The sequence below is a fragment of the Nicotiana attenuata genome, unplaced genomic scaffold, assembly GCF_001879085.1.
Source record: "Nicotiana attenuata strain UT unplaced genomic scaffold, NIATTr2, whole genome shotgun sequence".
Classification (NCBI taxonomy): domain Eukaryota; kingdom Viridiplantae; phylum Streptophyta; class Magnoliopsida; order Solanales; family Solanaceae; genus Nicotiana; species Nicotiana attenuata.
In genome coordinates this window covers 62,674-75,117 of record NW_017672093.1, presented here as the reverse complement: position 1 = coordinate 75,117, position 12,444 = coordinate 62,674, and the positions used below count along the sequence as shown (strand labels likewise).

Genomic DNA, 12,444 nt, shown 5'->3' with positions numbered 1-12,444 from the left:
TTTACAGTCATTTGAGAATAAATAACTCACTAAAACCCTTCACTGAAACCGTTGGGGTTGTAGGTAGGGGGTGCTGACCATCGGAGCAACCCCTCTTGTCGAAATATTTGTCTTTTATTGATTGATTGCGCTATAGAACTCAAACTTCCTTATTTGTTGTATCTATTTCAAACTAATGTTTAGTTCCAAGTAAATCATGACTTCCCCTCGCTCCACTTTGATATCACTGTGTTTCAATGTGCTGATTTGGTCGATAATTAGAAACAACTAGAAAAATAAATGTAATAGGGTGGGAGTGCTAATGTCAGCGGTTCTATGGTGTAGTGGTTAGCACTCTGGACTTTGAATCCAGCGACCTGGGTTCGACTCCCGGTAGGACCTTTATGGCATCTCTTTTTTGTTGCTAAGCAAACTTTCGCTGTTATGCCAATATTGTACACGAAAGCCATATCATTCTACAGTTCAAGCCCGTTTTGCAAAAACTATAAGCACAAGAAGATGCACCAGAACGAAAAAGATCCAATAAAGTTTTGGGCCACAAAGAAGGACCTGGTGAAGTGCATACATAGCTTTTTAGGATGGGACTTTGATACAGTTACCCACAAAAATAAAACTATTTACCCTTGTCTACCCATTTATTTTTCTACCCATAAACTAATTACATTTCCTACCCATAGTACGTTTTGTGGGGAAGTTTTTCTTTATTCTCCAATTCTTTTTTATTTCTATGCTTCTTTTCTTTTCTTTTTTCTTTTTTTTCTTTTCTCCTTTTCTTTTTTCTCGTTTTCTTCTTATTTTTGTCTTTTTTCCTTTTCTAATTTTATTTAACTTCTTTTTTTTATATTCTTTTTCTCTTCATAATGTAAATATTTTTTATTATTCTTTTTTATATTATTATTAAAGAAAAATCAAATTGTGTACCAATTAAATTTAGCTAATACAACCAAAAAAAATATTAACTAACATATGATATCAGTATAGTATATAGCTATACCAACAGGGTATACAATTATACGTAAAGAGTTAAAAAAATTTAATTCAATTATTAAACTGAATAATATCAATTGTCAATAAAAATTTCAAAAAATTCTAAAAGTATCTAATTGTAAGAGTATATCGTTACATTATATATCATACTATAATATTATTATTTTTGCATTTTCAATTTGCCCCTCACGCTGGGTAAAAGCTTAAAGCAAATTATAAGGGAAAAGGCAAGTGAATTTAAGTGTAATAAGTATACTATTATAGTATATTGTATACTATTACAACATACTGTTACAGTATATTGCATATTATTACAGTATACTATAATAATATATTGTATACTATAATAGTATACTGTTGCAATATAACTATATACTCCTATAGTATATTGTATACTGTAGCTGTATACTGTTAGGTAACTGTGTTCTTCTTCGATTATGACAATATACTGTTGTAGTATATTGTAAACTATAATAGTATATTGTTGCAGTATAGCTATATACTCCTACAACATATTGTATACCGTAGCGGTATACTGTAGTTGTGTTCTTCTTCGATTTTCAACTGAAAATTTCGATCTCTATCACCTCAAATCAGCTCCAACTGCTATCAAATTTCAGTATGAACTTTCAGAAGATACTATAAGCAATATTTAACAACACCCACTTTGGATATGGTTAAGGTATTAAACAACAATTGCAATTTGTATAACTTTCTTAGCATAAAAGAACAAAAATAAATTTAAGGATATAAGTTCCATACTACGATTTTTCGCACTCATCAAACACAAAAGGACAAACTTAATAAAAAAAAAGAGCGGAAAAAACAAGAAAGTGATAAATAAAAACATGAGTGGGGGAAGGGGTTTCACAGCTGAATGGATGATCAGATTCCTAAGGGAATTTTGATAATGCAGTCAAGTTTTACCAAAAGTATTGAACTCTAAGAATAGAAAAATGAAATCTAAACTCTAAGGATGAGCAGCTAACAATCAAGCAATCTAAATTGGAATATACTTGGGAAATAGACTTCAATATGTTGATAACTTCTTTAAGATATATAGAACAGAAACGAACATCCGTCCTCATTGTTCATACAAATTCACTTGCTCAATTTGGCAAAGAAAGGAGGAGGTTCAAATATCTAGGTCAATGAATAACATGTTTTAGGAAAAAACCGGGTAAATAGTTTGGGCCCCATTGATAGGAGTAGTAAATAGTTTGGACATGGAAATTAAAGGGTAAAAAGTTTAGAATTAATGTTTATAAAGTGAGATTTTCTCTTTCTTTTTTTCTATCCTTTTTCGTAAGGAGGTAGGGGAGAGAAAATTGGCGGAGGAAATTATAAGATGGGAAACTAAATTCTTACCGATAAAATAAAAGTTCTAAGTAATTAACCAACTGAACTATTAAATTTTTTGAGTCGGCATGTGATTAGCGATCTAAGTCTTGATTGCTAAAAGAGAAAAATAAATGAGAGGGTGGATGGGGGGCCACAGCTAGCATTATCAGCTGTGACTAGACATGTCTCAACCAAACTTGACGTAGTTGTGATTGCTGCCCACACATGTGTTTGTCTAAAGCAAAACGTAATCAAAGGATTAGACAAAGAATGAAATGGTCCCATCCCATGATGTTGATTGGGTCACTAAAAAATCTAAAAATGGAAACCCCAAATTCATAATTACTAGTAAGTACTTATTTGGGAAGTTGTGCCGTGGCAAAATTGACTACTCTCTTTGGTCTATAATAAGTGATCTTTTAACTTCTTCTTTTTTGGTTTAAAATAAGTATTTTTTTACATAATTAAAAATGAATTAGCTTTACTTTTTCAAAATTTTCTTTTGTTATTTATATTTTCTAATGTGTCAAATAAATAATATGCAAATTTTAATGATAAATTATTCAAAATACTTACTTGTATTTGTTTTCTATGAGTTACTATTTTCTTAAGATGTGTAACAAAGACGAGAAAGTTACTTGTTATAGACAGAGGGAGTAGTTGACATGTGTAACATTCTTAAAGGGATCTCCTTTCGGCTTTAGTATGAAAACCATTAAGTATACACGGCTCCCTATTTAATGTAGTGTTTAATTTATGGAGAAAAGAGAAAAGCTTGCGTGGTTTTGGTTCACATGCTAATTATGGGGAAATTATGACGTATGAATTATTTATATGTCAATGAAGTAATTACGGCTAAGTTTCTTATAGGAATAATTATGTTGGGAACACAAAAATTTTGACTGTAGTATGTAAAATTACACACGTTACGAGCAGTTTTATCATTAAAAATTTTATTTCTCTATTTTAATTAAACATCAAATTATTTTATACAAATATTTATGTTAGAAATTACTAGTATTAGTACCCGCGCGAATGCGCAGACACTAATCATGTCAAATATTCAAGTTATTGGGATTGTACGTAAATAATCTTAAAATTTACACTTTCTCAGTAAATATTGATAATCATTGGATATTAACTACATGAAAAAAATTAACCATTTCTTGTATTTTTCTTTTTTGATACCATTCTTGCCGGTGTCATTGGATCCTAAAAATAGTCGGGAAGCAAAATAATAACTCATATTTATGGCAAAACAATCAAATGTTAAGACAATGAATGACTCTGTGGATAAGACTTAACTCTTTTACTACTACTTGTACTCTTATTTGGTGTGTTGATATATCTTAAAAAAATATTTCTTTCTTAAAATTTCAGTTTCTAAAATATTATTCTTCAATAATAATTATTTTTATATGTTGTTGAAAATAGTATTCTTAATTCAATACTCATTTTAGTTGGCTATCTAAAAATATAAAAAATTCTTTAGCTAGTGAATTTTTTTACTCCATTTTGATATTTGACATTAACCATGTTAAATATCTGAGTTATTTGAATTATATGTAAATAACCTTAACATTTAAACCTTCAAAATTATTATAGATAATCAACAGATATTAATTAAGAAACACTACATGAAAAAAGACTAACATTTTCTCAATTCTCGTAGTGATAATTTTATTTTTTGCACTATTCTCATAGGTGTAAATGGAACCTAAAAATAGTACAAAGTGAAATAATAACTCATATTTATGGCAAAGCACAAAGGTTGACACGATATAAAAGATTCTTTGATTACGACGTGACTCTTATACTACGACTTGAACTCTTATTTGGTATGATTTTATCTTTCAAATATTTCTATTTTGAAATTTCAATCTCTAAAACTTTATTTTTTTTAATAATAATGATTATCTTTATAATGATGCAAGTGAAGATCTTATCCTTAATTTAAAATTCACTTTAATCGGCTATCTAAAAATTTAAATGATTCTTTGCTCGGATTTATTTCAGTATGACTCCACTTTAAGTTTACCGATATCTCTAGCCCCAGAATTTGAAATTTTTTTTTTGGTAACTAACCTTTTTGTATTAATCACCTTTGAAAACTTTACAAAACCATAGCTAATCAACACAATTAGCTATCTCAACTCTATTTATCTTTCCTCACTACTTCTATATACAAGAATTTCACAACTGAAACAAAGAAAACTTAAACACCTAAAATATAAATCTCTGTAGAAACTCTTTTACTCTAGGACCTACTCTAACATAACAGATATAGACAATTTCTCGTACAATTGTTTCCCAACTTCTAGACTTCTTTTCAAACACTCTATGGTTCCTTTCCATCCATATAGCATATATACATTCTGCATACACCAGTTTGCAAACTTGAGCTTGTTGTGATTTTCCTTTAGCACTTTTGATAGCCCAGTCAATATGTTGGTTCCATTCTTCTGTTGTTTGCTTCCATTTTAACCATTTCTGCAGTCTCCTCCATATAGCTTTAGCAAAGTCACATTCAATAAACAAATGTTCTCTCGTTTCCAGTTCTGCCTGATATACTGAGCAAGTGGTGTCCACTGTCATACCCCATCTCATTAGTCTATCTGTTGTTTCCAATCTTCCATGTAAATGTAACCACATTATAAAACTTGCTTTGGGTCTAGCATCATTTTTAAACATAAGACTCTTCCAGATTACTGGCCTCATTTCAGGAAGCAGCTTATAATAGATAGTGTTTGTCAAGCTTCTTGTGGTCCTGTTTCCAGGTATCAAATGCAGCTTGTTCTTTGATTCCAATATCTTCCTAGTAATCCAACTTGCTTGTGCTGGACTTATTGTTTCCATCAGTGGCTTTCCTTTGATATAATAAGCATGAATCCATCTAATCCACATCTTGTCTTGTTTATGAGCTAGATCCCAGCATGTCTTGATTTGAGCAGCTTGGTTCCATAACTTTATGTTGATGATGCCTATTCCTCTCATAGACTTAGGCATACATACTCTATCCCAAGCTACCAGAGCTTTCTTAGTAATTGTATTACTACCTGACCACACATAGCTTCTGGAATAAGCATCTATAGTCTTCAATACCTTCGAAGGAATAGGGAACAATTGAGCCCAATATGTTTGCATACCAAACAAAACTGATTTAACTAATTGAGTTCTCCCTGCATAGGATAGTTTCTTTGTTGTCCATGAAGTGATTCTGGCTGTAATCTTCTCTATTAGAGGCTGCCATTGCAGTAGAGAAATCTTCTTTGTAGATAAAGGCACTCCCAAGTATTTAAAAGGTAGGTTCCCATGTACAAACCCCAAATGCTCTAGTATACTATCCTGCACTTCCTTCTTAACTCCTCCAAAATATACACAGCTCTTCCCAAGATTAGCTTGCAATCCTGAAGTTTCAGAGAAAATCCTGAAACATTCATAGAGGGCAGTAATGGAAGGTAGGTTTCCTTTGGCAAACAACAGTAGATCATCAGCAAAACTTAGGTGTGTAATATCTAGTTTTGCACATTTTGGATGGAATTGATACATCTTGTCCTCTTTCAATTCATTAAGCAGTCTACTTAGATACTCCATAGCTATTGCAAATAGAAAGGAGATATTGGATCTCCTTGTCTAAGTCATCTAGCTGCATTGAAGGGCTTACTTTGTTCACCATTGATCACCACAGTATAGTTTACAGTTTGAACACACTCCATTATCCAAGACACAAACTGGTCATGGAAACCAAGCTCATTTAGCATCTGTCTCACAAAAGGCCATTTAACAGAATCATATTCTTTTTGTAAATCAATTTTTATCATGCACCTGGGTGATATATTCTTCCTTGTATAATCTTTTACTAGCTCATGGGCAAGAAAGATGTTGTCAGCTATTTTCCTCCCTGGAATAAATCCAGCCTGGGCTTCACATATGATGTCTGGAACCACTTCTTGCGATCTGGAGACAATTATTTTATATAACACAGTACAACATGCAATAGGCCTATACTCCTTCACAGTGTTTGGCTTGGCAGTTTTTGGAACTAGTGTGATAGCAGTACAATTAATTGCCCTATAAAGTCTCCCAGTTTTGAAGAAATACTTAATTGTCACGATCCTAAACCCAAATCCGGTCGTGATGGCGCCTCTCGTGAAGACAAGTCCAGCCGACACACCACCAATTCACTTTAAGCAGTTAAAATAACAAATACCAAGTCTATAATAGAAATAAACTCCCAAAATAACAGTATTAGTTGCGGAATAAGGAAACCAACACAGCCCGACATCGGGGTGTCACCAGTCATGAGCCTCTAAAACAATACTAACAGTCTGAAGTCTAATCCAATACTACATAACTGAATCAAAAAGAGCTAAGATAGAGGGAGAATGCACTGGGCTGCGAATCGCCAAGCAGCTACCTAGTAAATCTCCGAAGACCTGCTGGAACTATCAACCCTCAGGAGCAGGACCTGTAGCGCCCGAATCTGCACACAGGGGTGCAGGGAGTAAAGTGAGTACTCCAACTCAGTGAGTAATAAAAATAAATGAAGATTGAGTAATATAAAATCACGTAAAGCACAACATTAAGCTAAAAGAGGCATAACAAATCGGTAAATATAATTAAACAGTGAAATCTCGTAACATCTTCCAAACAGTTAAACAATATGCAGGAAAAACAACAGAAAAGTAAACACATAATAACTGCCCCTCAGGCACAGTAACAACAGAATCAGCCCCTCGGGCAATGTCATAGAACAATACCAGCCCTGCGGGCTATATCTCATATCACAATGGGTACCCGCGCTCACTGGGGGTGTACAGACTCCGGGAGGGGCCCCTTACGGCCCAAGCGCATACTCAAGCCATCTCGTGGCATCATAAACAGGCTTTCGGCCTCATATAAATCTCAAGCCACCTCGTGGCGTACAATCTCAGGCCCTCGGCCTCATCATAAATCTCAAGCCACCTCGTGGCGTACAATCTCAGGCCCTCGGCCTCATTATCATAATCAATGTATCACTACTGCGGCGTGCAGCCTGACCCAAATGTATCCTCACAACACAAGCCCTCGGCCTTACTCAGTCAGAATCTCATAAGCCCCTCAAGCCACAGTAAAATATGAAGCTCAGCTCAAATACCTTTGAAAATATCATTTAATGTGTTTAAAACATAATAATATAGCTAAGTCTTTAAAGTAGTAAAATATAGTATGACTGAGCACCAGTATGAAATCAATCAGTGAGGAAAATATCATTTAAAAATTTCCTAAGGGTTCAAACAGCTGGCACGAAGCCCACATATGGCATTTAGCCCAAAATATAATAATATCAAACAATTAACTATCAAATACGCAGTAAAATAATCATTCGGGATGGACTAAGTCACAATCCCCAACGGTGCTCTACCTCACGCTCTTCATCTAGCGTGTAAGTCACCTCAACATAGCCGTACGCTGTGAAATTCTGGGGTTTCATACCCTCAGGACAGCATTTAAAATCATTACTCACCTCGAACTAGCCCGAAAAACTACTCCGCAACACGCTTGCCTCTCGAATCAACTTCCGAGTGCTCCAAATCTACCAAGTTCAGATTTTTATCATCAAATTATGCTAAACAAATGAATACCAATTGAAAAATATCGATTTTAAGCACGAAACCCGAAATCAGTCAAAACCCGTCCCCCGGGCCCGCGTCCCGAAACTGGACAAACTTTATACCAAAATGTTCTTCATCATCTCACGAGTCCGTACATATAAAGAACTCGAAAATCGGAGTTCGTTTGACCCCTCAAATCATCCCTGGAAGGTCTCATAATCTCAAGCCCTAACTCCACCTTTTTCTATTGATTTTCATGAATTAAACACTGATATTGTGTTCCTTAATCACAAATAATCGAGTTTTAGGGTCCAATCCTTACCTCAATTAAGAACAATGATTTCCTCTCTTCAAGATCGCCTCAAGGCTCTTTTCCCGTTCAAAAATGGTGTAAAAGGATTCCAAGTCGCGGAATAGCCTTTTTAAAACATTCTGCCCAGCTATTAAATTTCCTTCATCGCGATCGCGGGACAACCTTCGCAATCGCGAAGCACAATTCCTCAGCTCCCAAAATTTACTCTATGCGAACGCGTGAAATACCATGCGAGCGCGATGCTCAAGCATCTGACCCTACGCGATCGCGGACTGGCCAACGCGTTCGCGATGAACAGCTTCCATCCAAGACCCCCGGTCCACTTAACTCTACGCGAACGCGACCTTCACTACGCGTTCGCGATCAACAACTTCCTCACCTCTATGCAATTGCAACCCAACTTCCGCGAACGCGAAGAACAACTGGACTTCCCCCTCAAAACCTTCTACGCGATCGCGAGAGCCCCTACGCAATCGCGAAGAGGAATTCTCTGCAACAGCTGAACCTGAAATTCTGCAACATCTCCAAGGCATGAAATGGTCCAGTTGACCACCCGAAACTCACCCGAGGCCCCCGGGGCCTCAACTAAAGGCATCAACATATCTTAAAACCTTATTCAAACTTGTACCAATCTTCAAAACACTTCAAACAACATCAAATCAACCAAAACACATCGGATTCAAGCCTAAGTTTCTAAAATCTTCCAAATTCCGTTGTTGATCAAAAACCCAACCAAACCACGTTCGAATGAACTGAAATTTTGCACACACATCCCAAATGACATAACGAAGCTACTGCAACTTCCGGAATTCCATTCCGACCCCTATATCAAAATCTCACCTATCAACCGGAAAACGCCAAAAACTCAATTTCGCCAATTCAAGCCTAAATCTACTCCGGACTATGGGTGTCCAACGGGACGGGACGGGACGGGACGGGACGGGACGATTTTAACGGGACGGGACGGGACAGGACGAGATTTAGGCGGGACGGGACGAAACGGGGCGGGACAAACGGGACGAAACGGTCGTCCCGTCCCGTCCCGCCAACCAAACAGGACGGGACGGGACGGGACGGGGCGGTACGGGATGGGTCGCGGGACGGGACGGGTCGCGGGACGGGTTCGCGGGCCTTAGTGTATTTTTTTAAAAAAAAAATTCTAGTTTTTTGAAAATTACTATGTTTTTAAAGTTTGCAACGGCTAGATTTTTGACTTATTTAATAAACTTAAATATTACTATGTCAGTATGTTAAAAAGAAAATTAGAAAACTAAGTAAAGAATTATAAAATATTAAAACAAAAGACTTGTAATGAAATAATCTAGTAAATATAAATTTATAATAGAGTTATAATTTATTTAATATAATTTCAAAGTATTAACTATTAAGTAACACCGACAAATCATAAAAATAATTCATCTCTTAGAGCCATTTATTTTATTAATAGAACTTTCAAATCTCAAATACAAATACAATTCTTTTGAAGAGCACCTAATCTACGCAGCCACCTTCTAGGAAGGGTTCTGTTTGAACTAGGCCTCTTAGTAGCCAATTACAAATTATCATACTAATATTTGTAAGCTCCTATATAACTTCTTTGTAACTTATCAATAATATCTCTTGGACATTCTACTGGAATTGGCAATGTTGATTGATGTTCCATGAGCTCCATGCCATCATCGCTCCCAGTGGTAAGTATCTCGTTGTATTCTTCTTCCTCCCTAGTGGATAGTTTTTCAAAACCAAGATTTCTTCTTTCTGAATTAATCAAATCTCTGAATAAGACGGAAATCTCTAGACTGTCCTCCGCTAATGAATGTCTATGATCTCCAATTTGAAATCTTGCCGCGCTAAATGCACTCTCCGATGCTACTGATGATGATTGAATAGCCAGGATATCTCGGGCCATAATTGAAAGTGTTGGAAAAGCCTTGCCACGCTCCCTCCACCATGACAAAAGTTGTTNATGTGAAGAAGAAGAAAACGAGAAAAGGAAAAACCCGGGTACTTTCATATGCCTCTGTGAAGAAGAAGAAGAAGAAAACGAGAAAAGGAAAAAACTGGGTACTTTCAGATGCCTCTGTGTAGAAGAAGAAAACGAGAAAAGGGAAAAACCGAGTAAATAGTTTGGGCCCATGGGCAGGAATAGTAAATAGTTTCAGCCTGGGCATTAAAGGGTAAATAATATATGATTAATGGGTATAAAGTGAGATTTTCTCCTTTTATTCGTCATTCAATAGCCAAAGAAAATGACAGCTCTTAACAATTTTTTTTTTTTTTTCTCTTCTGCTTTAGTAAAGAAAGAAAAAGAGTGAACAAAACAAATAAAGTGACCAATTATTCTCTGTTGCGTGTCCCCACTTAATTACTCCATTTGTCAATGATCCACTTTCTTGCAAATGAGCGAAAATTAAATGTTTTTCGGACCATTTATACCTTTTGGGAAATTAAATTTCAAATAATAAAGATTTAATGGGTATCACTATTAAGAAAAATTACAAACGTAAAATGAAAGTTATTAATCCCTCTGTTTCATTTTATACATCAACGTTTGACTTGCATACGAAATTAAGGAAGAAAAAAGATTTCATAAACATCTCACAAAACAAACGCCTATAAGAATATATTATTAAGGGTAAAATGAGATATATAAAGTTAAAAAAGTATTCAAATATATAAATATGTCATTCTTTTTAAAACAGATTGAAAAAGAAAAAATATTAAATATATAAAGTGGAACATGGGGAGTATTAATATTCAACTTAATTTGATGCAACATATATGTGCATAAATGGTAAGTTAGATTAAAACGAAACAAAATAAATGAGTACTTAATTAAATTAGGTGCATGACAAGAGTATTAAGAGAAAATGAGTAATTAAGTAAGACAGAATTAATCATCAAAACATATAATTTACCTCCATTTAGCCAAAGAACAAGAGGTTTTGAAGAAGCATTTCCAGAAGAAGATTCAGCAAAGTAATAGAAAAGGTTTCTTCCATTATTTTCATCAACATTAACATATCCTGCATATTGCTTAAACATCACATTTGAAGGCTGCCCTGGAAGACCATCTTTAATTAGATCATCATCCATATTTCCGACATGTTTTTCATCGGAAAATACTAAGTTTTCTGTCCAAAATGTCTCATCCTCATGAGTACCATAAGTTCGAGCATGCATTTTAGAACGACGCCAAGACATTAATGTACGTGCCTGATCCATTTGGAAACCATGGCTAAGGCCATGAAAAGTAGTTAATGTAACAAGAAAAAACAAGTTCAACTTTGTGAGAAACAAATAGTATTTGTGTTCCTTCTCCATTATTTGAGTTGATGTTATGGAGTGCGCACTTTTGAGTTTTATTGGTGTTATTTGTGTAGTGGCTTGGGGTACGTTATATATAGAAAGTTTTCAGGCAGGTATGAGTAATTTGAATTGTCTTTTTTGAGGTATATAATCATACCTTATCTTTAACTCAGTTATTCAAGATTCCTTTTTTTTTATATGATTATAAACACTTACTGTTGCAATTCAGAAAACGACTCAGCTGGTTCGTCATCATGCCAACTCAGCATCCTACGTTAGTATCATCAAACTTACAGCTCCATCTCATGATGAGAATTTTTATAATATTAAATTATTTAAAAGATAACTATACGTAATTGTTCATAAAAAATAAAAATAAAAAAGGCATAAAAAATAAAAATAACCTCCTTTTTTACTATACCTAGAAGCTTTTCTTGACACAGTTACAAACAAAAGAAATTCAATTAAACCTCCTTCGTTTATATTGCTGAAATCTGAGAAATATAGCAATAATACTATTTTGGTCTTTCCTTGTTTTGTCCCTTTTTTCTTGGGGCGGCGTGACTAATTAAATTCCAGGATGTCGTGGAAATCTTGATCTTGGAGAGACTCATTACTGAGTGGAGATAAATTATACGCCCTCCGTTCACTTTTACTTGACATGTATACTAAAAATATATTTTCATTTTTACTTGTCACTTTACACATATTAAGAGAAGACAAAAAAGATTTCCATGTTATACCCACAGTATTTATTGCTCATTTCAAATCATTTTCTCATATCCAATAAAATATGCATCAATTAATATGGGTATCTTGGTAAATTATACACTTTATTTATTATTTTTTAAGGGACGTGAAAAGTCAAAACGTGCCAAGTAAAAGTGAACGAAGGGAGTA

General features: G+C 34.7%; 1 protein-coding gene and 1 non-coding gene across 2 annotated transcripts in view; one reads left to right on the top strand and one right to left on the bottom strand.

Annotated features, from left to right (window-relative positions):
- The window catches only part of LOC109211762 (serine carboxypeptidase-like 26), a 42,222-nt gene extending 30,590 nt beyond the window's left edge, over positions 1-11,632 (bottom strand). The window contains exon 1 of the mRNA XM_019375333.1: positions 11,154-11,632. Within this exon, the coding sequence (XP_019230878.1) occupies positions 11,154-11,559 (406 nt within the window). The 5' untranslated portion in view covers positions 11,560-11,632. The remainder of the gene's footprint in view (positions 1-11,153) is intronic.
- TRNAQ-UUG lies at positions 310-381 on the top strand. Its single transcript has one exon. It is a non-coding gene; the product is annotated as a tRNA-Gln (tRNA).
- Positions 11,633-12,444: the final 812 nt, after the last annotated feature.